Raw genomic sequence first — 25,485 nt, 5'->3', positions numbered from 1 at the left:
CCGCGGGTTCGAGCCGGCGCCGGAGCCCCGCGGCCCCCTCCCCCTGCCCGCGGCCTGGGGAGCCCCCGCCCAGCCCCGGAGCCGCCGAAATGCAATTTCCCGTGCGGGCGCCTCGGCTCGGGGGGCTTTTCCGGGCGGGTTGTGGCAAGAAGAGGGGAAACGCGGCGGCGGCCCCTAAGGAGGTGAGCGCGGGCGTTGGGCGGCCGGGGGCCGCGGGCGGGGAGGGGCGCGGCGGCGGGAGCGGCCTCAGCCCCCCACGCACCTGCTCGCGCCCGGGGGCTGCGCCCGGCCTCTGCGGCCCGGCCCTCCATTGTTGCGGCGAGAGGAGGGGAGGAGCGGGCAGGGGAGAGGAGGGGAGGAGAGGGCAGGGGAAGGGAGGGCAGGGGAGGGCAGGGGAGGGACGGGGGCGGGGAGACCCAGCGGCATCGCTGCGGCTCGCGGTCCCCGGGAAGGGGGGCCGGTAGGACCGGCCCCCATGGCACCGGCCCGCAGGTTCCCGGGCCGGGGCGGGGGCGGCGGCGGCGGCGGCGGCGGCGGCGGCGGCGGGGCGGGGCGGGGCGGGGCCGCGAGTTTTGTTCTCGGGGCGCGGGGCGGGCGGGGACCCCGGGCCCGGGACGCCGGGCCCGGGGCTGGGAGGGGCGGCGGTGGCGGCGCGCGCGTCCGGGAAGGCGCCCGGGCCAAGTTCACGGGCGCGCGGGCCTGCAAGGGTCTGTGCTGGGGCCTGGCTGCGGCCCCGGCGCCCTCCGCAGGCCCGTCTTACCAGCGGCGGCTGCAGGGTCTCTGCTGGGCCGAGGTCCGGTGACAGGCACGCGCCCTCCGAAACGGGCCGGAGTCCCGCTGCCCCGGGAGCCCTTTTAAAGAGGGCACCTTTCACAGGGGCCTACCCTGGAGGGCATCCGGGGGTGGGAGCATGGAGAAGACCCCCTCACTGGCTGATGGGAGCTGAGAAGTACCCCCTGCGCTTCAGCTCCCTCCGCCACCCTTCCTGACCGATCCCAGCGGCCTGGACTGCTGGCAGACACCGGGTACAGAGCAGCAGCTAAGAGTCCCAAACCGCTGATGAAGACCCCCAAATTCACACACTCCACCGGACAGACATGGCCCCGTTATTACTCACATGGCCTGCAGGAGCGCCGATACACACATGCACACACAGTCACCCACAATAACACTGCCACGTGGGCACACACATCACCCACAATGACGCGGACATCCAGGGCCGGGAGAACACTGCCACATGGAAAATGCAGCCGCCAGCAATGGTGGCTACAGCCTCGCATCTAACACCGACACACACACAGTTCTCCACTGCACACACACACACACACACACACACACGAGGATGCTCACCGCCTCGCAGCACCACAGGCTGTCACCCAGAGTCACCGTGACAACCACAGGTGTGTTAATGCCCCGACACAAGTACACACAGACACCATTCTCCACAAGAACGCAGACGCGCGCACATAGACACCCTTGTGCCCGCCCAAGCAAGGACACACCCACAGCCGCCTGCGGGCGCTCACTCAACCTGACACACACACACAGCTGGCACAAACCCTTCACAGACACTGCCATCGGGTCATAGGAATCTTGACATACGCACAGTAATACGGCTGCACAGGCTGACACATGGTTGCACACGGTAAAACTGATCCTCCTAGACACACGTTATGACCCTGTCACCCCCAAACAGATAGGAACGCTCCAGTGGTATCTACACCCACAGTCACCCACCCCAACACTAAATTATACACATGGACCCCTACAATAATACCGATACACATCAGACACAATGGCAGAAGCACAGCGGCACACAAACCCACAGGAAAATGACACAGGGACCTGCAGAGATGCACAGTCACCGAACACCCACAAACCCACCAGTTGTTCCCTGAGCATCTGTCACGGACCAGGCGCTGCTCTGGCTCTGGGGACACGGGATGGGATCCCTGCCCTCCTGGGGCTGACATTTTAGTGAGGGGGCGGCCATAATCGATGACAAGCAGACGCCAGGCACCCACAGTGACACTGACAGATGCCAGAAGCCCACGTGCACTGGCTCACACAGCGACCTGCCATTCCCCACAATCCCCCTGACGCACACCCGCAGTCCCTCTGCAGCCACACAAACAGAAGCCCACAGGGGCGCAGACATGCACAGGCAGCTGACACGGAGACAGCGCCCACAGGAGCACACACCCACCTGGGCTTACGGCCCCCCGGGAACGCCCCAAATAGCCCACCAGAGTAGCTCGGGCCCCAAGCCCCCCATAGCCCACAGTAACAGGCCCACAGGCAGCTGCTGTCTGTGCTTTTGCAGACGGGTCCACCCAGGCCCAGACCTGGGGCGCCCTGCAACACGAGCCTCCGCAGAAGGGTCTGAGGTCCCATCAACCTGCTCCAGGCCCCCCACGACCCCTAACTCAACCCTGGAGCGGCTCTGACCCAACATCTGGGGGGGCATGGGAAGGAGGCCCAGGCTGCGGCCCGCTGGCTGCCCTCAGGTCTGGGTGGGACAGGGGAGCCCCTTGTCTGAGGACCCCACATGAAAGGCCAGCAGCTGGGGAGGAAGCCGGGGAGACTGGGGAGGGCGGGGTGGAAACTTGAGAGCCACACGGGTGTCCTGGCCATGAGGACCCTCCCCTGCCAGTCTAGACAGCCTGAGCCATCAACAGGACCCCATGTCGGGACCCTCATATGCAGTGTCGCTGCACGCCAGCAATGGGCTCTGTCTGCCAGGCCATGACCAACTCCACCCCGTGTCTGCCCCAAGTTCATGCACACAGAGACATATGCGCACTGGGACACACACATGGGCACAGGCACAGAGACATGCGCACTGGGACACACGCACAGAGACATATGCACTGGGACACACAGAGACATGCACATTGGGACACACAAGGGCACACACACAGAGACATGCGCAGTGGGACACACAGGGGCACATGCACAGAGACATATGCACACTGGGATACAACAGAGACATGCACCCTGGGACACCCAAGGGCACACACACAGAGACATGCGCACTGGGACACACAGGGGCACATGCACAGAGACATATGCACACTGGGACACACAAGGGCACACACACAGACATATGCGCACTGGGATACACAAGGGCACACACACAGAGACATGCGCAGTGGGACACACAAGGGCACACACAAGAGACATACGCACTGGGACACACACAAGAGACATGCGCACTGGGACACACAAGGGCACACACAGAGACATATGCACACTGGGATACACAAGGGCAGACACACAGAGACATATGCACACTGGGACACACAAGGGCACACACACAGACATATGCACACTGGGACACACAAGGGCAGACACACAGAGACATATGCACACTGGGACACACAAGGGCACACACACAGACATATGCACACTGGGACACACAGGAATGCATGCCTGGACACACACGTAGGGACACACACACACAGGCATACACAGAGGCACAGGCCGCCAGGCACCCTGGAAGCTCGCACCTCTGGCCTCCGCCTGCCTCCCGCCTTCTTCTTCAACTTGACGCCAGAGCTGCTCCATCCGGCCATCGCCTGCTCATCTGGCTTCCCCAGGACCTCTCACCTCCGCCTGGACCCCAGGCCCAGGCCAGCTGCCCTGCCTTCCTAGAGCTCACGGTGAGGGTTGGGACAGGCCCTGGGTGCATGTGGCTTCTGGAAGGCTCCCCTCACCCCACTCACCCTGCCCAGACAGACCCTCTCAGCTGCGGGGTGGGGGCAGGGGGCATCCGAGGGACTGAGGACCACCTGCACCCTGCTGGGCTTCAGTCAGTGGTAGGCTCAGCCCTCCAGGAGGCCTCAGGACGCGGGGGTGGGGCCCTCCCTCTCCACCCCCTCAAGGGCCCCGAGTCCAGACGGTGAGACCAGACAGACCAGAGGCACCCCTGGCGAGCCCCGGACCTGGAGGGGACAGGCAGACAGACACCGAGGGCAGGGAGCCTGTGCAGACAGCCGCAGACAAAGGGCCACAGTCAGACCCGGGGTGGCCCCCTCGAGGCCTCACCCTCACCCCGCCCTCCTGGCTGCCCCTGTCCTAGGGAGACCCTTCACCCGGACCTCCACCCTGGTAGGTCAAGGTCAGAGTCCTCCGGGACCCAGCGGAGAGGAGGCACAGAGGGGAGGGGTGTTTTGGGGAGCCCCCCACTGCAGCCAGAGCGCCCCGTGCCTGATGGCCCCACATTCTAGCTCCGCTGTTGAGAACAAAGCTGCTGGGAGTCTGTGGTCCGAACTCTGAGTCTCACCTTCCTCACTGAAAAAGTGGGACCCTAATAATAGGGCGACGTATGGAAAGCGTTATTATTAGTAGCAGCAAGACCTCTGCTCTCCCAGCCCCGCCCCCAGACCCCTAGACGTTCTCTTGGTTAAGACGACCATCCTCAAGGCAGGAGGGCCCACACTCTTCCCCCGGAGGAGCCTGCCTACCCTGTGGGGGTGCAGCCCCGCGCCCCCAGGGCCCCGCTGGCCAGTGGGTGGACCGCGAGGAGGGTGCCCCACCTGGAGTGCCTACAGGGGCGGGAGCGGGTCGACCCGGCTGGCAGCCGAGGGCGGGCTCGGGGAAGGGCTTCAGGAGATGGGGAATTTCATGGGGGCGTGCCTGGCAGGGGTCAGGCTCTGGGGAGTCCGGTTTGGGGTCAGGTCCCATCCGAGTGGACCTCAGGGGGCCTGGGCTCCATGGGGGCGGCCATGGGGACTCTGTCCCTGGGGGTCCGGGCTGCGGGCTTCAGAGGAGGGTCCTGGGGCCGGGCTCGGTGTCCTCGGCGCTCCCAGAGCCGGCAGGAGTGGGAGTGGGGTGCCAGCAGGGGTGGGCTCTGAGGCGGGGACCCCGGGCAGGCCTCAGGGGAGCCGGGCTCTTTGAGGACTGGCTTAGGGGGCAGGGCTGATGGGGGTTGAGTTTGGGGCCGAGATTTAGAGGGAGGGGCCAGAAGTGGGTGGGCTTGGGCCCCTGGCTGTGCAGCAGTTAAGTTCGCTTGGGTGCCCCGGGGTTCACAGGTTCGGATCCTGGCACGGATCTACGCACCGCTTATCAAGCCACGCCAAGGCGGCATCCCACATATAAAATAGAGGAAGATGGGCACGGATGTTAGCTCCGCCAATCTTCCTCAGCAAAAACAAAAAAAAACTGTGGGTGGGCTTTGGCGGGGCAGGACTCTGGGGGCTGTGTTGGCTCAGGCCACCTCTGCGAGGGATGTTTTGGGGTTCACTCGAGCTCAGCACACTTGGGATCCTTGATCCTCCTTAGGGTTATGCCAAGGGGCCCTCTGGGGCTCAGTATTCCCCTCAGTGAAATGGGAGGGGACTGGTAATTGGAAATTGGAAGGCCCCTCCAGGCCGTCCTTGAGGTCCCCAGGCCCAGGTCAGGGGCGGCCTCCCCTGAGACTGTGCTTGGGGGCACCTGAGGGAGGCGCACAACTTCGCGGCCCAGGAGGGAGGAATGGAGAAGTGGGGAGGGGCGACATCTTGCCACAGCCTCTTTTGAGGCCGGAGGGTGAGCGACCCTGCACCCCCACATCCGGGCCAGGCAGCCGCGATGGCCGTGCGCTTGGGCGCTGACCCAGAGGGGCCTGAGTTCAGATACCTCAAGACCTGCAGGTGGGCCAGCCCGAGTGTCGCTCCGGTCCTCTTGCTTCTCCCCACCCAGTGGGCAAGTGACCCGCGGGCAGGGCCTGGCAGCAGTCCCTCTGGCCCCACTGCTTCCCGGCATTTGCAAAAAGTGGAGACTCTGAGCCCCCCAGCCGCCCCCAGGGCTGTTGTGATTCATGGACCATTGGGCCCGGAACACAGAGGAGCTCGCAAAAGGTATTACATTGTATTAAAATGACTTGTTTATCTCTCTGGCGATACCCCATACCCCGGGGCCAGAACCCCGGGCAGCCAGACATCTTGGGGCCACTAGGAATCCTTCCTCCGCCTCCCACGAGAGTGGTGCCGTCTGGCCTCAGTCTCCCAAAGTGACAAATGGGAGTGATCTGCACTTTCCAGGGGCTGTTTGGAGGGCTACCCCAGTAACTGAAGAAGCAGCCCAGCCGCCAGGACCGCTGCATCTTTGTAGCAAAGGCAACATCACTGTCTTCTGTTCTCATTACCCATATCTGCCTCCTGCCTTTTCCGGGTCTTGCAGAGTTGGTACCTAATAACCGCTGACTTAATGAGCCCATAGGTCCCTCCCTCCCTCCGTCCCCTCTCCTCCCTCTCCCCGTCTGGTTCCCTACACCCCACCCCCTACTCCGGGTCCCCCAGAAAGTCGCCAAGGGTTTGGGGGAACATTCAACCTGTCGGTGAGTTTGGACAGCTCAGGCAAACCATCGACCGTTGAGTGGACCTCGAGGCCTGGAACTGCCGTCCACCCAGCACGCTCCCCGCCTTCCAGATCGGGGGCGGCCAGGGGATCCCGAGCACATCCCTTAGGCCACAGTGAAGGTCACAATCAACATTCATTGTTGTCGGTGGGTTGTGAGAGCGAAGGTCACAATCAACATTCATTGTTGTCGGTGGGTTGTGAGGACGGAGGCCAGACCCACCGGGGGATGAATGTCACTGTGGCTGGGCTGGACACAGCCTGAGGGGAATGGGATGGGGGACAGGACCCACCCTGGACTCCCCCCGCAAAGCCGCTCAGCCTGTGCCTTGCCCTGACCGCCGCCTCTCACCCCTTGGGGAGGGCTGGTGCCTGGGATTCTGATGGACCCCAGAGACATCTGCTGGATCGGGGGAGTAATCCTGGAGGGCTGGTGGGGAGGGTCACGGCGTCGGGCTGGACAGCTGACAAAGCGTGTCAACGGACTCAGTGAAGGGCTCGTGAATGAATGAATGGGGTGGGTAGGCAGTGCAGGGTGGTCTCTCAGTGTCCAAGGGGGCCCAGCTTCCTCTCCCTCCTTGCCTGGCGCCCTCTTGTCCACCTTGAACCTCAGTGCTGGCTGATCCGTCCACCTGCGGGTCTGTGCACCTGGGTGACTCAGCCCGGGGCCCAGCCTTGGGAGGGGACTGGACGGGAGGCAGGCTTTTGGGCTGCTCTTTGTGGGGCCGGTGACTTCATCCCCAGTTTGCTCATCCATTCAGTGGGCTTCCAGAGACAATGGGTGCGGAAGCCCCCTGAGGGGGACGGGAACTGGGGGCCTCAGTCCGGTCCTTGTCCCCTACCCTTGAGCCAGGCCCCATCCCCCTTCCAGAGACAGCCAGAGCATCAGCAGCGGCCCCCTCCCCAAAGAGCGCAGGGGCTGCTGGCCCTCCCCCAGCCCAGGGGAAGGAAGAAAGAAGTTACTGAGTTACCGGTTAGGACGATGCTTGTCTTTGGGGCGGGGCTTCCACACTCCTCACCCTGTGGGGTAGGGGTGGCAGGCCGCCTCCAGGGAGGGTAGGTGGGGGTGGCCCTCTCAGTGCCCTCTTGGGGGATGTGTGGCTCCAAATTGTGGGTGCCCCTGCAGCCTGGCCCGGTACCCCCTCCCCCGCAGCCCACCCCTGCAGACCATGCATCCATCCCCCTCGGCAGGTGCATTTACTGGGGAGCAGCTGCAAGCCCCCTGTGACAGTAAGGGCCCTCCCACAGCCTGCTCCTCCCCTTCATACCCCTCAGAGGTATAAGAAGGGAACTGACAGCCAGACTCCGGGTCTCCAGAGAGGGGAAGGGCGGGGTGGGGGAAGGGGAGAAGGACAAACTCTGGGCCGGCAGGGTCTCCTCTCTCTGCTCCTCCGCCTGGCACACGCTGCCCAGCCATGGGCACCTTCGACCTGTGGACGGACTACCTTGGTTTGGCACGCCTGGTGGGGGCTCTGCGTGGGAAAGAGGAGCCAGAGACCAGGGTGGACCCCCAGCCGGAACCGGTGCCAGGACCAGGGGGTCAGAGGCCCACCCCGGAATCCTCAGCAGCTCCCGAGCGGCTGTGCTCCTTCTGCAAACACAACGGCGAGTCCCGTGCCATCTACCAGTCGCATGTGCTCAAGGACGAGGCGGGCCGGGTGCTGTGCCCCATCCTTCGAGACTACGTGTGCCCCCAGTGCGGTGCCACCCGCGAGCACGCCCACACCCGCCGCTTCTGCCCGCTCACCGGCCAGGGCTACACCTCCGTCTACAGCTACACAACCCGCAACTCGGCCGGCAAGAGGCTGGCCCGGCCCGAGAAGGCGAGAGCGCAGGACTCAGGGCCACGCCGAGGAGCAGGAGCAGGAGCAGGAGCAGGAGGAGCCTGTGCAGGTGGCTGGGGACCCGCCGTGGAGGGGTCCTGTCTCAGAGGGTTGCGGGGAGAGCATCCGTGTAGAAAGCTTAGAACAGTATTCTAGAAGTGTCGCCCAGCGTGGGTAAACCGTGGCTCAAGTTCGCTGTGTGGCCTTGGGCAAGGCATTCTCCCTATCTGCGCCTGTTGGGGAGGTGCTGTCCTTTTCCGGGCAGCGGGTGATCCGGCAGGGAGGCCGTCGGGGCTAGCGGTGGGGTCTGCAGACAGGTACATCTGGGCTCCAATCTTGCTTGGCCCTCAGGAGCTGTGTGGCCTGAGGGAAGTTGTTCAGCCTTTCTGAACCCCAGCCTCCTCATTCACTCACTCATTTACCGAATAGTTTGTGTGCCTCTTCTGTGCCCAGCGCTGGGCGGGGCCAGCCGTGGACAGGTAGGGGAGAGGGTGGCAGTGAAAATGCAGGGTGACGGTGCTGCATGGGGGAGTCTAAAGGAAGCACCCCATCCGGATGAGGGGTCCAGCAGGGCTTCCTGGAGGGAGTGGCTTCTGGAAGGCCGGCTCAGGCTGGCGGAGCGCTGGAAGCACAGCCTAGGTATTGGGACTGGTGGGGGGACATGGGGAAGGTCAGTGTGTCTGCACGGAGCGCGTGAGTGTGTGTGGACGGGGGTGCCAGAGACCTGGGGCAGAGGACGGGCCTGTAGGACTGGGACTTGGGGCTCAGGGCGCCCTGGAAGGGGAAGGCCCAGGTCTGGCGTTCAGAGTGTGGCTGGACTGTGGGGACGGATCTGGGAGGGCAGCTGAGGTTGGAGCTTCCCCGAGGCCCCAACTGGCTCTCTTGACCCTACGCGGGCCTCCACCTGCGGTCACCCCGTCTAGCCCACTGAGTGCCCATTCCGACTCTGCAGGTCCGGGCCCCACCCCCCAGCACCTGCATTTCTGACCAGCCCCCGGTGCTGCCAGGCCGCGGACCACGGGGGCTCTGAGTGGCTGGCCCTTCAAGGGCAGCCGTTACGTTACAGATGCAGAGGCCTCAGCTCGCGGGGGTGTTTTTAAAAGAGAAATCCGTTCTAGCACCTTTGATTGCCTGCAGGAAAGTCAGCCAGCGGAGAGGGGGTCGGATGGGGCCCTGTCGCTGCCCCTGTGGGAACTGCCCCACCATCAGACGGTGAGCTGCTTGAGGGAGGGGCCTGGGTGGGGGAACCCCATCCCCGGGCCGCACCTGCGCAGTGAGCACGTGTTAAGAGTGAGACTGCCTCCAGGACCACGGTGTTCCTTGTGGGGTTCTATGGGGTCCAACGGGGAGACGCAGGAAGCTGAGCGGATAGAATAGAGATGATGGTCTCAGAATTGTCCTTTTTCCTTTAAGTCCGAGGGAACAGAAAGACTCGCCTCGCGGGTGTGGAGGATGGGGTGGGGGAGCCCGCCCCGCGCTGCTGGCTCAGATAGGCCGCCGGAAGCCGGCCCCCGGGTCACCGTGGGGGTCACAAACCCGGGACCCCGGGAGCGCCCAGCCGCGCCGGTCTGGGGACGTCGGGGCGCCGCGCCCGGAGCGGCCTCCAGGTGGCGCCCGAGCCGCAGCCGCCCGCGGGCCGAGCTCCGGGACCGTCAATCACCGCCGCCTCTTCCACGTTTGTCTCCTCCCCCCTGCGCTGTGAACATCCAGGTTCCAAAGGTGCCGGCAAGTCTTCCGGAGCGTCGCCCTCTTCCTGCTGTCCCTCCACTTCCGCCTAGGAGCCGGCGTGCGCGGGGTGCGGATGCTCCCTCCCTGCTGCCGGGGACTCAGGCTCGGTGGAGGCTGGAATCCCCGGAGGATGCACTCCGTGAGGACCCGCCCGGCCCCTCCGCCAGCCTGAGGGCCTGGGAGCGCGGCCCGGGGAGCCCCCGAAGGAGGGGGGTGGTCCTCAGGCCCCCCGCCCGCCCTCCCCAGCTCCGGGAGCCCAATAAACGCTTATGAGCGCATCCGCGTCGCCAGGCCCGGTCTTTGGACGGGGTGGTGGGAACAGCTCGGGGGCCGGGGGCACCCCTCCTCTCCTGGCTGCATCAGCCCCCGCGTGCTTCGACCCCCACTTTCCCCGCCCGCCCACTGGGTTTGGTTCACCCCGGGGAGCTACTCTGTGCTGAGCGAAGGGTCTGGGCCCCACCGGCGGCGCTGGGCTCCGAAGGGTCGCCCCAGCCCGGCGCCCTGAGCACGTCCCCGCGGGCTTGCCTGCGAGGCCCCCTCTGGGACGCTGGCATCCGCCCCCTTCCCCACCCTTCGCATAGAGACAGGTCCAGCGGGCAGAATCCCCCGCACTGGGGGACTCGAGCAAGAATTAGACCAAGCCATCCAGGGTCCTCACTAGGTGGCCTCCAGGGAGTGTCAGGTCACCACGGAAGCGGGTACGGAGTCACAGGCCCCTCAGGGCAAGGGAAGGCCCCTTGGGGGGCGGGGCCGGGGCGATGAAGGGGAATATGCCCCGGGGGCGAGCAGCCCAGGCCTTGGGCAGGGCGCTGGAGGCCAGCCGGGTCCGCGGGGGCCAGCGTGGGGGGAGACGGAGACCCACCCCCACCCAGGGACACCATCGGCTCTCCTGGGGGCTGTCTCCTGCACCCCACCTTGTGCCCATGGCCTCTAAGGGGCAGCAGGTGGCAGGCAGCCACCCCAGCCCCCATGGCCTCTCCTGGGTTCAGGGCGGGTCCACTCTGCCCTTGGCTTTTCCATGTGAACTGGGACCTGGGGCCACATGGGAGCAGAGCTGGGGACAGGAGCCTCCTTATGAAGACAGCCTGCCCCCCAGGCTTGGAGGGGAGTGGGGCAGGAGGGAACGTAGACAGGAGGGCTCCTTAGTGGCCCCAAGGGTCTTCGAACTGGGTTGGGGGACACAACACGCCAGCCCCTCCACTGCGTCTGCTAACTGTCTCAGCCTGAGCCGCTGGGGCGCATCCTGGTGGGTTCAAAGACAGAGCTGCACCTCCAGCCAGGAGGGGGCTGACCCCGACCCGCCATGCTTCCCACCTGAGTGGGGTCTCCCAGGGTGTAAGAAGGCAGTGGCGGCCTTGTTGGGCTGGGAGCCCGAGAGCTGAGCCACAGGCAGAGCGACCACTACAGCCGTGAGTCTGGTTTGGTCCTCCGTACGGTGGGTGACCCATTTCACAGAAGTGTCATTTTTTGTAAACTGGGTTGACAACAGCACCTGGGGCAGCTTGCGATGACGTCATCGGGCTGTGGCCAGGCCTGTGTGGGATGAGGGTGCGAGCCGCCCTGACACCCTGCAGCCACCACCCCGGGCCTGCCTCAAGGGCGGGGGCCTCGGGGCAGCAGCTCTTCAGCTGGACCGGTGGCCCGACGTCTCAGTGGGCTCAGTGGGCTGCTGCTCCAGATACCGGTGAGCGTGTTGCACGAGTGCATACACACATGTGTACATGAGCATGCCCGCACACAGCCACCTGCTCCTGGTGAAGCCAACAGACTTGGTAACTTGGGGGACCCCTGACCTGTGTCCTAGCAGAGCCCCACCCGCCTTCCCAGAAGGAAGGGGAGTGAAGGGGGGGCGTTTGTGGGCGAATGTGGAGGAAGTGCAGAGCCCCAGACAGCAGGGTGGCGTTTATTAACGGGCCTCGGGAAAGAAGACATAAAATGGAAATGGGGCAAAGAGGAGGCACAGCCAACAAAGGGAGCCCTCTTCTCCTCAGGGACAAAACAAATTCTGAACCTCTCGTGACCTCCGCCAAGGAGTGAAATTTGCAAACCCAGATAACCAGGTGACTTCCTGGGGCCCCGGCTGCCTGCTGCCACCTTGGGCCGGGCGGGAGGAGCAGCTCCCTGCCTTCAGCTGCCGCCTGTGTCTCCCCAGGGACCCCGGCTTCCGGGTTGGTGGAAGGCCAGTTCCTGGGCCCCTGGGGCATCCTGGAGGGCAGCAAACGCCAGAGGGCGCAGGCGTGTGGGCCTCCAGGGGTCTGGGGAGAGGCGGCTTCCAGCTGTTTGGCAAGACCCACAGGCCCTCTGGGGCCGGCCGTGCGGTGGCGAGGGGTCCGCACACGCACACCGCGGCCTACACATCCCTCCAGGACTGCTCCCCACGGTGGAGGCCGCCCACCGCCTTGGCCGTGCACGGCGCTGGGCCTTTCCTGGCCGGCCTCGCCCTCCGCGAGGGCAGGCGCCTGATGGCTTCCAAGTCCCGGTGGGTGCTCATGACCAGCCGGCTGTGGGGACACACAGGCAGGAGGTGTGAGGCCCACCTCTGCCGCGGCACATGCTCACGCACTCTCCCAGGCGCACACACACACGCACGCACGCACGCACGCCAACCAGAACCCCCTGTCCAGGGCAGACCGCCTGCCGCAGTGCTCAGAGCCCCGTGGGCCACGGCCCAGGAGCTGCGTGCTTACAGAGCCCCTCGCTGGGGCCCCGGCCTGCCTGGCCTGCCCGCTGCCCCCCCCCCCCCCCAGGCCCCACCCTTACTTCAGGTTGGAGAGCTCAAGGATAAGGCCGTGCACCGTGTCCGTTGCATCCTCCATCCTGGCAGCTTCACAGGCCTTGACCCCGCAGAGGGCCCTGGCGGGAGAGGAGGAAGACGAACAGCCTGACTCCGTGGACGCTCGGCCAGCTCCAGTCTGGGGCTTCTGCTGGGCCCCGAGCGGTCTTCTCTTCCAGACGTTACCCCGGGCCCACCCAGCCGGCTCTACTCCAGAGGCACACCCCGGATCCGGCCTCTTCTCCCCATAGCCGCCGGGTTCCCGGCCCCGGCTCCTGGCCCCTACGGCCTGTCCCCATGCCGCATGGGGGCTGAGAACAGGGGAGCCCTCCCGGAGGCCGCACACCCTCTGCAGCACCTCCAGACCCCCCTCTTGTTCCCCTTCCTGCCCATCCAGCCACGTTCCCAGAGTACCTCTTAGGCTCTGGAATGTTCCTTCCCTAATGCCTCCTCCTGGGGGAAGGGGGCCTTCCCCGATCACCACGGGTAACAGTTTAACCCTTTCCCGCTCTTTCCTCTCCCACGCTCCGCCATCTGTCTGACTTGCTTGTCTGTCTCTCACTGCCCACACCTGGCCCACCACCTCCCCAGAGCCCAGAGCAGCACCTTCATATCCACAGGGGCGTATGGGCCGTGGCGCCCACTGAAGCCAGCATGTCCGGCCTGCGGACACGGGCAGAGGGTCGCCCTCCTGGCCTCGGGTCAACAGCTCTCCCCACGGCCTCCCACTGTGGGCTCGGCAGTGACCCCCCCGGCTGTCACTATAGAAACTCCAGTTCTGCTCCACCTGTCGGCGTCACCCTGAGACAGCTGGCTGGCTGGGCCTTAGCCTCCTGAGTGTCTCATTCAGCCACAGGCCACCAAACCCCAGGACCCGTCCATGTGGAGTCGCACGGCCCAGGGAGGCCATGGGGTCTTCCTCTTTGCTCAAATGACAACGAGGCCACCTTGACTAAATTGCCTCTGGCCTACGCACGGGGTGTGTGTCAGCAAGTGTACAACAGGTGCTAGTCACAGACGTGTGTGCAAGGGCAAGAGGTGGGCACACGGCCACTCTCTACCTCGAGGAGGAGGAGGAAGGGACAACCTCAGCCAAGGATGCACACCCAGTCCTCCTCCATACCGGCCAGGCGGAAAGAGAACCTGGGCCATAAATAATCCATGAGTCGCGGCCTCTGCAGAGCAGCGGGTTCAAGTGCGCAGTGAGAGGAGAGGAGGGCCTGGTGCTGGCGGGGCGGGGCTGAGGGAAAGGACACAGGAGGAGGAGATGCACCCGGTGGCCTGCACGAGGGAGAGAGGAGGCCGCTGGGGGCGCGGAGCCAGGCGGGAAGTGAGCAGACAGGACAGGCGCAGACCCTGGAGGGCCCGCTGGGTGCCAGAGCTGGGACTGGCCCCAAGGTCTTCTCGGCCAGCGGCTCCTAGCCATCTGGGTCCCCTCCCCCTCTGTAGAGATCAGGGAAGGCTCTGGACTCTGGACCCTCTCTTCAAAAGACTCATGTACGTGCATCTAAACCACCTACAGAACAGGGCGGTGGGGGGGCCCAGGGGAGAGACACTGGTTTGGGTGCAGACCACTGGTCACCAGGTCCCCACTTGCAGGGAGCAGGGGACACACTGGGAGCCCGCAGGGCCGGGGCTCGGGGCTGCAGGGGCTCGGGGCTAGGATGGCAGCGACATCTCCCAGCCTGCTCACCTCAGCTGCGCCCCAGTGAGGGGTCCCCCGTCAGCACGTGGGCCTGGGCCCGGCCAGCAAGGGGCCAGCCCACTCCCCACAGGAAACAACTGGAAAGAGAGAGCACACGTGTGAAGGCCCAGCTGAGCGAGCCCTGCACGGGGAAGGAAGAGCCGCAAAGGACAGGCGGCGCCCTGCTTCCCCTCGGCCACACCAGGAGCGCCAAGCCGGGCTCCCGCAGGGGAGAAGAGCTGTGGGGGAGGGACCCGGGGTGACCAGCTCCCCGAAAGTGGGCAGAACAGGGCAACGCTGAGCCCGCCCTGAGTCCCCGCCGGGCCTGCGCCTTCTGATAGGCTGACCCGTGCAGGTGGGTGGCTCTGTGCACACACTCTGCCTGTGACAGGTGGGCACGCGCTCTGCCCACGGTACCCAGAAGGGCACAGAGAAGACCCCGAGCGGTAGTGCCTGCGGCATCCGGTGGGCATCTGGCATCAAGGGGAGGAAGTCGGACAAACAAGCCATGTGTTTCACGTCAGGAAAAGATTTTGCAGCTCGATTGCGGGGGGAAACTCCTAATTCACACGAGAGAGGGCCAGACAGCCCTGAGGGGCTCATGTCCAAATGCTGGGGCGGTCTGGTTTCCGAGGGAAACGTCAAGCCCAACCACCGAGGTGACAGGCGTCCCTTGGAAAAGAGGCGCAGAGGCTGGGCAGGGGGCCGCCCAGGGCTGTGGGGCCTCTTCTGAGGGGACCAGTGTCCTGGGGGAGGGGCCTGTCCTAGGGACGTCCTTCCAGAGCAGAGCCCCTTTCCTCTGAGGGGTGGGGATGGGATGAAGGACTGAGTTCCACCTGCCAAGGGCCCCTGAACCCACAGGACCAGACACGGAGAACTGTGGGGCTCACCGGGGACCACTCTGCCCAGGGGACGCTTCACAACGTCTGGAGACAGTCTTGGTTGAAACAACTGGGCAGGGGGTGCTACTGGCATTGGTGAACAGGGGCCAGGGGTGTGCCCAAGCCCCCACAGGGCACAGGACAGCCTCCCCAGAGAAAGATCCGGCAGGCACGTGGCTGGGAAGCCCCTGAAGACAACAGTGTCCCCACGCATCTGGCTGCTCCACGCCGCGACTCTGGGACTCTAACTGCCGTCCCCGCCACACGCCCACCCAAGTCACTGCACCCTCCTCAGCCTGAGCGACGTCCTCCCTCCCAGCAGGCACGGTTGCCCCCGAGGGTTCCAGTGGCCCTGGGGCAGTGTCCCATCCTAGGGGAGCCACTGGGACTCCCCGTGAGGGGCCTGGGTCTGAGACAGGCCTGTCACCACTGGGTAACCTCGCATGTCCCCGGGTGGCCCCTCTGCAGCGGGGCTCCCGTGGTGTCACGGTGGGGCGGGGTCCAGGGCCTACAGGTGGAAGGCCTCAGCGCTCCATCCACTTGCGCTCTCTTCCCGAGTCCCCGCCCACACAGCCTTCCAGCCAGGGCCCTCCGGAACCTTCCCATGGGAACCTGCCGCGCCCGGGTCGCCCCGACTTGTTCAGGAACGCCCAGTGTCAAAACAAAACGCGCCTAGCGTTGGCGGCTGGGTCAGAGCAGTGCCTCCTGGCCGGCCTGGCAGGTCTAATACCGGCCACTGCCCAGCCCCACCCCGCACGTTCCTTGGGGTCTACAGGCCTTGCTGCTCTGCCTGCTGGCCGCCACCTGGGGTCCCAGCGCCCTCCCAGCCTTCTCAGCCGCTGCCCCAGAGGCCAGGAACCGGGGGACAGACGTCTCTCCTCCCCCAGCGAGGGGTCTGCACGTCTCACAGGACGAGGTGCCCACTATGAAATGCCAGCGGTGCCCATCCCAGACCTGTGGTGAGGGGCACAAAATGCCCTCTGGGAGAGCCACCGCCTCACGGGGACAGGGACCTGCTAGGCAGAGAACAGGTTCCCCATGAACGTGTACTGAACAAATCCTCTAACACATCTCAGCGGGGTCCCTGTTGCGCCCCTCTGTCTCCCCTGGAGAAACAGAGGTCAATGTTTCTGACGGAGCTGGGCTCCACGGGCCGGGCCAACCCGGGCGCAGATGCAGCCGCCTCCCCTCCCTCTCATCCCCTCGGGCAGGTGCCCGTCCTCCTGTGGCCTCGCCTCGGAGCCACACCCAGTGTGTGCAGAGGGAACAGCAGCCTCCCTCCCGGGCCGGGGCCTACAGCCGCACACACTCAGCCCAGGCTTCGTGCGCCAGCACAGGGACATGGTGCTTCCCCGGGGGCGGGCCTGCCACCTGCCCCCGACAGGGGAACGCCCACGGCGGGGAGGGGAGGCCCAGGCGGCCGCTCTCCCACTGCCCGTCAGGTGGGCAGACCCCTGGAGGAAGCCAAGCCAAGGCCCTACAGATTCCAGCAGGAAAACTACATGCCACACGCACGTCTGAGAAAGAACTGTATCGGGCAAGTGACCCTCAAGACGGGCGAAGGCTCTTTCCAGTTACGGAGCGAAGTCCCCTCCCCCAGGCCCAGCTCTGAGGTCACTGGCTTCCGCGGTTGCCCCTTTCGGTCTGGTGCCCTCCACAGACCCCGGGGAACCGTGGCCGGGCCAGGCCGGGCACTGACGAAGCCCGTGGGGGTCACTGCCCCGGCCCCTCAGCTCCCCGCGGACAGGCCCGCACAAAAAGGCTGGTCTGCCTTTTCTGGAAAATCACTGTGTCCACACCCACCGAAGCTGTGACTCGGACCACCAGACCCGTCTGTGTCTAATCAGATCGCCGTGTGCCCATCTCCCCGACCTCTGGGCGGTTTGGGGGAGGACTCAAGACCCCTTGGTGGCTGCCTGGGGACAGGAAGCTCTTACCTGTGCAGGTGGGGCTTCAAAGTCAGGGCCTTCCAGGGCGGCCCGCATCTGGCTGTCGGGCAGGAAGTCGAGGTCCACGGCCAGGGACCCTCCCCAGAACTGGTCTGCAGAGTCAGGAGGGTCCTCAGGCTGGCCTGTGGGGTCTCTGGGGCCGTCTGGGCTGCCCTGAATGACCCCCATCTCCTGAGTCAGGCCACCCACGGCTCCTCTGTGCGCTGGTGGTGTGGACGCCCCCAGGTCTTGTTTGCGGCTCCGTCTGCCTGACTCGGGCTGCCACAGCACCGGCGGTGCACACACACCTCCCAGCCCCTCTCCATCCGGGCCCGGCCCCAGGGTCTGATGGACACCTGGGCCCGCTTCTTGGACTAGGGGACTGGACTCTCCAGCACCTACTGTGGGCGCTTGGGTCCCCTGAGCCAGAGGCAGGCCGGCAGCAGGGACCCCCGGGATGTCACCAGGGGGCTCATCTTCATGCCCTGCCTCCCCTCTGCCTCGCGTGGTCTCCTGGGTGACAGGTGTGCCTCTGAGCAGGGCCCCACCGTGGCCTCCTTTGGGGGCCTTCCTGCCTGGAGAGGCAGGTGCCCCACCCGGCTCGGCCACCTCTGGAGCCCTCTGCTCTGGCTCAGCGGGGTCTGTGCTCATGGCTGTGACGACAACGGTCCCGAGGGAGGAGGGCCCTGGGCTGCCGCAGCTCTGCTCTGTTTCCCCACCAGCCCCACTGGGGGTCTGCACAGGGTCAAGGAGGCCCCGAGGGGCCGGGCCGAGGACGCCACCTCCTTCTTCCTGGTGCCCCTCAGGCAAGTCAGCCCCTGCTCCCCCTGGGGCACCTCCCTCCTGGGGGGCGCCTGGGTCTGGCTCCTTCTCTTCAGCATCAGTGCTCGGCAGGTGCCCTTTCTGGCCGTGCTCGCCCAGAACCCCACTCGGCTCCGTGCTTCCACCATCTGGTGCGCTGGCGCTTTGCTCCCACAGGTGGCCCTGGCTGGCCCTCTCTGAGGCCGAGACCACTGTCCCCCATTCTGCACAGGCATCGGTGGAAGCTGAGGGCTGAGGATCCCCACTGCGGGGCACAGGCTCCACGGCACTTTGGCTGCTGTGCTCAGGGCAGGCGCTGTCTGCCTGGGTCTGGTCTCCCAGCTCCCCGGCCGCACGGCTCGAAAGCCCCGGGGCCTCCTCCCGCGGCTGGCTGTCTGCCTCCTGGGCACTGGGCTCTGGCAGTGTTTCCTGTGGAGAGAAAAAGACTCAGCTTTGGGCCTTCCATAAGCAACCGCTCTGAAGATTTTTCTAGTCATTACGGCCCTTCTACAAAGAATCAGATGCTGCGCGGACGACAGTGCCCCCAAACGGGTTCAGCACCAGCGCCGAGTGGTTAGAGCCAGGGCTGGGGGAACCGGAAGCACAGGGATCCCTCCTTCCATCAGCTCCTTCTCCCCGCCAGCCCCAGGCACGTGGAGGCCGCTGGGAGGATCAAGCATATAAACATCAAGGAGGCCTGTGGCTCCAGCAGTGTCAACTGCCCGGTGATGACGATGGGCTACAGTTACACAAGTTGTCACCGCTGGGGAAGCCGGAGGAGGGCACGCAGGGAGCTCTCTGTGCTGCTCTGTTTTTAATTGTGGTAAATACACGTAACATAAAATTCAGCATCTTGACCATTTTTAAGTGTCCAGCTCAGTAGCATAAAGTACATCCACACAGGTGTGCAGCCGTCACCATCATCCCTTCTCCAGATCTTTTTCATCTTGTACAACTGAAACTCTGGCCCTGTGGACCAACCACTCCCCACCAACCTCCATCCTACTTTCTGTCTCTACGAATTTGAGTCCTCTGGGGGCCTCACACAAGTGGAATCATACAGTATCTGTCCTTTTGTGACAGGCTCATTTCACTGAACGTGATGTCCTCCAGGCTCGTCCATGTTGCAATACCTTTTTAGGCTGAGTAATATTCCTTTTTAAGGCTGAATAATATTCCTGCGTGGATGGACCACGTTGTGTTTACCCAGGCATCCAGCGATGGACCCTCGGGTCCATACTGTTTTGTAACTTTCTATGAGTCTCTATTTCAAGATGCAAAGTTAAGAGAGAGAGGGAGTAGGGGGGAATGAAATGCCCCTGATGGAGGTGGGGGTGACGGGAGCAGGCTGGGGGAGAGGAGGATTCTGGCTGGGACGCAGATTGAATGCCATCCCTTAGGCAGATGGCACCTCGATCCTTCCAGTGGCGCAGACCTCCCCACTTGGAACTCACTGCAGCCAGATCTCCCTGACTCTAGGCACGTGCACCTGACATTTCCACCCAGCGTGTCCTTGTCATCTCCAACCTTACGCGGCCAGCACCAGCTCCTGCGCTCCCTACCTCAGTGAACGGCAACTCCATACTTCAAGCTATTCGCGCCGTAAACCCTGGAGTCCACCTGCGCCTCCCGGCCTCTCACGCCCACACCGTCAGCCCTCCCTTCAAAGCGGACTGTGAACCATCAACTCAGCACGCAGCGACTGGGGACCACGCGCGAGGGTGCCCTCCAGACAGCGCGGCTCCCTCGCTTCTCTGGGACAGTTGTCAGCACTAGTGGGACGCCTCCTCCAGTTAGCTCTCTACACCCAGCAGGGCCACCCTCTCCAGGAGGAGGTCTGCACAGCAAGTGTCTGGCCAGCGAAGGTCACAGCGGGTCAACGCGCCTCAGTGAAGCCACTGGCGACCAGCCTGCGAGTCACACACTGCCTGTCCTGCCTCGACGGAGAAGACACTGCCCCCTTTTCCTAAACGTTTTGTGAGCGCATCGTAGATTCACATGCAGCTGGAAGGAATCACGGGGAAAGATGCCCTGGGCCCTTCACCCACGTCCCCACTGGCAACATCTTCATAACTCGCGTACAACACCATGACCAGGATGCTGACATCAAAGTCACCGGCCTTCTTTGGCTCTCCGGGCGGACTTGGACTCATTCACGTGTGGCACTAACTCTGTACACGTCTCTCACCAGCGGAGGCTGTGTGTCTGCCACAACAGCTGAGATCCTGGGACGCTCGCCCCGAGGACCCCAGTGCTGCCCTTCGCGGCCACGCTCGCCCTCACTGCTGGCTCCACACCTGGCGGCCACGAGTCGCCCCCCGTCTCGATAACTGTGCCATTTCAGTAACGTCCCATGAATGGAACCCTGAAGTCTGTAACCTTCTGGGACTGGCTTTTCTCACCCCTAGCAAAGCCCTGCAGATGCGCCCCAGCGGCTGCGTGCCTCACCAGTTTGTCCCTTATCTGCTGCTGCTTTGGGCTCCATGGCGGGCATGGACCACGGTTTGTTCTACTGGTCACCTGCTCAGGGATATCTGGGCTGTCCCCAGTTTGGGGTGATTCCAAACACAGCTGCTGGGAATGCCCACCACTCACGTTTTTAGGGGCATGTGCGACCCCCTGAGCTCACGGTGGACAGGACAAGAGCATGCTGTACGGCCCCCACCGCCGACTCACACAGCAGGGCTGGGGGCCCAGGGCTGGCGGGCGGGCGGCCTTCCTGAGTCTCCCTGCTCTCGCGCGGCCCAGGCAGGGGCTCTGGCCTTGGCCCTTCTGCAGGCCCAGCTGTCCCGAGCGCTTCTTGCAGGCCAAGCTCCGCTGCCAAGCCGGGGCCAAGAGGCCATGCACCCACGGGCTCCGCCTGGCCCATCGTAAGGCCTTACCGAGCCACAGGCCCCGCTGCCAAGGTCCTCTTCCCTCATGGCGGCTTGTCTCCTAACTGTCCTCCTGGGCTTTGCAAACTGAGGGACGAACCTCCCAACTGAGTTCTGTGAACCAGAAACAAGAACAAAGCAGCAATAAGGACAAGGGAGGAGTGAGAGCCCCAGAGAGCCAGACATGAAAGCTGGGCCCCTGCCCGGCAGCCCCGCACACACTCACGGTCCCCTGCCCTGAGCAGCTGTTGACCCTGAACAGGGACAAGAACTCCGGCTTCGGGAGGGAAGCTCTTCTGTGCAAACACAACTACGAGTAGGCTCACCTGGGAAGGGGGAAAGGGAGCTGGCTCCTCGTCGGGTTGCCCCAGGAGCCTGGAGGGAGCTCCGGCCTCCTCTTCAGGGGAGCTGGTGGAGAAAGACAAAACGGAGGAAGTTCTGAATCCTGCGCCTCAAAGACAGACAGAGAAGGAATCCAAAGACAGAGTTGTGACAGAGGCCCCTCTAGGAGAGCCTGGAGCCCCTGCCGAGGGGGTGGGGAGGGTGCAGCCCCCACAATGCTGGCCCCCAGGAAGGGTGCGGAGGCCCACATCCAGGGCTGCACTGCCGCCCTGGCAGCACTTCCGTCCTCATCACCCAGGAGCGCTCCAGCGGGAGGAAGAGGACAGTCATCTGGACTGACGCTCCAGCCCCCAACGCTGCAAAGGCTAGAGGGAAGCCGTGGATACGAGAAACATGGTGTCTAACGAACGGCTGGGGCTGGCCTCTTGGCCGAGTGGTTAAGTTTGCACACTCTGCTACGGCGTCCCAGGGTTTCCCTGGTTTGGATCCTGGGCAAGGACATGGCACTGCTCACTGGGCCACGTTGAGGCGGCATCCCACATGGCACACCTAGAAGGACCCACAACTGGAATATACAACTATGTACTGGGGGACTTTGGGGAGAAAAAGCAGAAAAAAGAAAAAAAAGAAGATTGGCAACAGTTGTTAGCTCAGGTGCCAATCTTTAAAAAAAAAAAAAGAATGGCTGCATTCACACCTGCCAAAACGTGGAAGCCACTAAGACGTCCTTCAGCAGGGGAATGGATCAATAAACTGTGGTCCACCCCGGCAGTAGGACAGGATCCAGCGAGGAAAAGGAATGGGTGCTCGAGCCAGGAAGGAAGACGGAGGAAGCGAAACGCACGTTCCTACATGAAAGAAGCCAAGCCGAGAAGGCGACGCACTGTAGGCCACTACTAGGCGACATTCTGGAAAAGGCAAAACTATGGGGATGGTGTGAAGATGAGCGGGTGCAGGGGTGGGAAGGGAGAGACAAACGGGCGAGGACTCTGAGCGCGTGAAATACTCTGGATGGTGTTATAACGGTGGACACGCATCATTACACATTTGTGCAAACCCACAGAACGGACACCACCAAGGGGGAGCCCTCACGTCAGCTCCGGCCTCTGCGGGATCAGGATGTGTCCGTGTGGGTTCATCCTTGGTAACAAACGTGTCATTCTGGTGAGTGAGGATGACAGTGGAGGCCGAGCATGTGTGGGGCACAGGGGGATACAGGAAATCTTGTACCTTCCTCTCAATTTTATTGTAAACCTAAAACTGCTCTAAAAAAATAAACGGCTCTTTAAAAAAAAAACAACTGGTGAGACTTATGGCTATATCTAAATAAATGTGGATGTGTATATTGTAAAAAAAGATCAAAATCTGGAACTGAAACTTTCATGATTTCAACTTTGGAAGTGGAGAAGGAAGAAGCGTGAAGACGCGCCGATGGGCTCGAGCTGTGCCAGGGCGTGTTCCAGAGACAGATCAGTTTAGATCCTGAGAGCGACAGTCTGCTCCACAATTTCTAATTGCGACAGGTTGTTTGGGCGGCTCCTGGAAAATTTCATTTCTCAACATGCATTTGTTAAGCTGATTTGCTTTATGTTGTTTTTTTTCTGTTATATTTCTGTGCATGTGATCCTTCTTAATACAGTGTTTAAAAAACAACAAGGCCCGGCCCGGTGGCGCAGCGGTTAAGTTCACATGTTCCGCTTCTCGGCAGCCCGGGGTTCGCCAGTTCAGATCCCAGGTGCGGACATGGCACCGCTTGTCAAGCCATGCTGTGGCAGGCGTCCCACATATAAAGTAGAGGAAGATGGGCACGAATGTTAGCTCAGGGCCAGTCTTCCTCAGCAAAAAAGAGGAGGATTGGCAGCAGATGTTAGCTCAGGGCTAATCTTCCTCAAGAAAAAAAACAAAACAACAGAACAAAAGAGGGTGGGAACCCATTCCAGTGGAGTCTGACTCTTCTTGTGGACTAGGTGGGCTGTGGCCGAGATCACACCGGCCCTGTGGGCGTCTCCAGGGGCACAGCAACCCTGTCATGTCTGTTTGGAGAATGGCTCAGATGTGACACATGGCCCTCTCGTCACATCACACACACTGCAGGGCCATCCTCAGTCCTGAGACTGCAATGATCTGAGATCAGACATGCACCCACTCCCAAAGAAAACAGTTCTGTCAGCTGGACGACATGCCTCAGCTTTACTCAGAAAATCTGTAGCCCCAGCCGTGACGCTGGCAGGGGCCGCTCTTCTCCCAAGTCCCGCTCACCCTTCCTAGTCCCCTAGAGATACACGTGGCTTAACCCTGTCGGCAGACCAAACTGCTCTCCAGGTCTTTCTTTTTTCCCACTGTGCTTACTGACATATTTCCTGAAAAAATGAGGGAACCGGGAAACCACACTGGTTAAGAGCACAGGAGCCAGACACTGCCAGCTCAGACACAGCCTCGCGCCAGCTCAGTGGCCTTGGCAAGTCACCTGCTCTCGAAGCCTCAGGATCCTTACCAGTCAATGGGCATAAGAACTGACTTCACAGCCGCGGATCAAGTGAGCTGCTGTGTGAAGGGCTTGTCGTTAGCTCGCTGCCTGGCCCACAGTCATCGCTCTTTCTCTCTACCGGTTCTGGTTTCACAGACCCACACCTCCCTCGGGCCCTTCTTGATTAAGAAGGAATGCGGGATAAATACGGATTTGACCAGCAGACAGGACACAGAGTTGCATTCTGTAACTAAGTGACCTTGGAAGATGGAAGGTTTTCCTAGCCTGTGGTTAAAATATCAAGCTTTCTCACCAGAGAAGAGAGCCCCAGGAAGAAAGCAGCGAGAAGCTTGATCATGAGAGCCCCAGGAAGAAAGGTGCAAGGGCCCTGAGCCCCAAGGGAGGCACAGCAAGGGACGAGCCATGGCGGTCCCTCCCCTTCGCGTCCTATCTACTGGCTGCTGTGCTGTGCTGTCCGTGGGGTTGCTGGAAAGTTCTGAGCCACCTACCTGGAGGCCGACTGTTCTGGTTCCTCCCGGCTCTGCTCTGCAGAGGGAGCCCGTCCAGGGCTGCCTTCCAACTCTTCAGGGTGAGGCACGTGGCCCACCTGGGAACTCCGGGGGGCCCCGGCAGAGTCTCCTAGCCTCGGGTTCTTTGGGGGTCTCGGAGTATGGATTCCTTCTCCTCCTGCTTAGAGACAGTGGGGGATGAACGGGTGAGGTACCACGGCTGACAACCCAACGCGGCAGGACCCCTGCTCCAACGCTCGCCTGGAGAGCCAGCTCGGGCTGGAACCTCGTCCAGGAGGTGGTACGTGGGAGCTTACGAGGCCATTTACCTGCGGCCTGGCCACGGCTGAGGCTGACCCCCAAGGTGGCCTGGCCTGGCTCCCAGCCATGTGAGATACCCTGGCCCAGCGACGTTCTCTCTGGGGAAGTGGCGGGAGGCGTGTGCTGGCTCCTGCAGGTCTCAGCCAAACATCCCTGCAGAGGGGCCACCCTGACTCCTCTCGAGAGCACCCCCATGCAGGCCCATGCTCTCTTCTCTTCACTTCACAGCTTTCCTGTGAGCACCCCGTGTCCTGGGTCATTTTCTGGCTCTCCCGCTACGACCTGCTGCACACGGGGAGGGGCCTCGTCTGTAGGTTCCAGGCTCCCACAGGAGCATCTAGCCCATCTCTCCCGGGAGACGCAGATGGGACTGAGCTATGGACCCTCTAGTTTTCCGTGATATCCGCAGAGCATCCACCCTGGGAGAACTGGGACCCCAGAGGCAGAGTGCCATGGAGGCGATGTCTCAGGCACCTCCTGGTCCCTTGCATGTCTGCGCTACCTTCCCCATCACCGAGAGCAATTTAGAGCCTAAAGGCGCTTATTAACACCTGTTTGTTGAATGAAGGAAACTGCCTTACACAGAACCTGCCCACGGTGCCTGGCTTGTCAGATCTGCCTGCGTTCAACCCAACATAGTCACCGATTCAATAAACAAACGCGAGTCCCATGCCAGACAGGGTCCTGAGAACCTGGCTGTGCTGGGATAAAACTCCGAGGGAGGGTCCTACTGTCGCGCTCATTTTATAGATCAGAAAGCCAAGGCACGCGGAGGCCAAGGAGTCTGGAATGGGACCCAGGCAGTCCAACTCGAGCCTGCACACTCAAGTGTACCCGAGCATTTATTGAGCACCTACTGTGTACTGTGCTTCTCAATACAAAAAGACAAGCCAGACCAAGGCCTGCCCCTCCTGGGGTTCAGCAGGTAGACCCCTTCCAACCTCAGCCCTTACACACTTTGAAGTGAACTCATCGAAGGGCCCCTCCTCCTACACCGAGTGCCAGGGACCTCCTCA

At 62.9% G+C, this 25,485-nt stretch overlaps 2 protein-coding genes across 13 annotated transcripts in view; one reads left to right on the top strand and one right to left on the bottom strand.

The window, feature by feature from the left end:
• The first annotated feature begins 42 nt into the window (after nt 1–42).
• NANOS3 (nanos C2HC-type zinc finger 3) lies at nt 43–10,168 on the top strand. Of its 2 annotated transcripts, none has more exons than XR_011440596.1 (3): nt 43–182; nt 9,300–9,374; nt 9,873–9,936. XR_011440596.1 is itself a non-coding variant. In XM_023645261.2 (3 exons), exons 1-3 carry the CDS (start codon nt 7,755–7,757, stop codon nt 9,938–9,940), a joined length of 621 nt encoding a protein of 206 aa, XP_023501029.1. In that variant the 5' UTR covers nt 5,027–7,754; the 3' UTR covers nt 9,941–10,168. The 2 variants fall into 2 exon arrangements, 1 of the variants encoding a protein (XP_023501029.1); XM_023645261.2 differs by lacking the exon at nt 43–182 and adding an exon at nt 5,027–8,232 and having other exon boundaries at nt 9,873–10,168.
• A 1,605-nt stretch (nt 10,169–11,773) lies between these two features.
• The window catches only part of BRME1 (break repair meiotic recombinase recruitment factor 1), a 16,880-nt gene continuing 3,168 nt past the window's right edge, over nt 11,774–25,485 (bottom strand). For 7 of the 11 annotated variants that reach the window (XM_070273026.1, XM_070273025.1, XM_070273024.1 and 4 more), the window contains 7 exons: nt 24,149–24,326; nt 21,157–21,238; nt 20,840–20,944; nt 17,166–18,386; nt 14,357–14,445; nt 12,651–12,743; nt 11,774–12,391 (listed from right to left, as the gene is read on the bottom strand). In XM_070273026.1, the coding sequence (XP_070129127.1) occupies nt 12,241–12,391; nt 12,651–12,743; nt 14,357–14,445; nt 17,166–18,386; nt 20,840–20,944; nt 21,157–21,238; nt 24,149–24,326 (1,919 nt within the window). In that variant the 3' untranslated portion in view covers nt 11,774–12,240. Of the gene's footprint in view, nt 12,392–12,650; nt 12,744–14,356; nt 14,446–17,165; nt 18,387–20,839; nt 20,945–21,156; nt 21,239–24,148; nt 24,330–25,485 lie in introns of all 11 variants that reach the window. The other 4 variants (XM_023645257.2, XM_005613574.4, XM_005613573.4 and 1 more) reach the window with 1 other exon arrangement.

The sequence above is a fragment of the Equus caballus genome, chromosome 7 (assembly GCF_041296265.1).
Source record: "Equus caballus isolate H_3958 breed thoroughbred chromosome 7, TB-T2T, whole genome shotgun sequence".
NCBI lineage: Eukaryota > Metazoa > Chordata > Mammalia > Perissodactyla > Equidae > Equus > Equus caballus.
This window is presented reverse-complemented; position numbering and strand designations above follow the sequence as displayed.

What these genes read in the sequence shown, in the direction of transcription:
- NANOS3 (XM_023645261.2), top strand. Translation starts at nt 7,755, where the DNA reads ATGGGCACCTTCGACCTGTGGACGGACTACCTTGGTTTGGCACGCCTG. An exon ending in AGCAGGAGGAGCCTGTGCAG is followed by an intron (nt 8,233 to 9,299) that starts GTGGCTGGGGAC and finishes GATTGCCTGCAG; the next exon opens with GAAAGTCAGCCAGCGGAGAG. An exon ending in AACTGCCCCACCATCAGACG is followed by an intron (nt 9,375 to 9,872) that starts GTGAGCTGCTTG and finishes GTGAACATCCAG; the next exon opens with GTTCCAAAGGTGCCGGCAAG.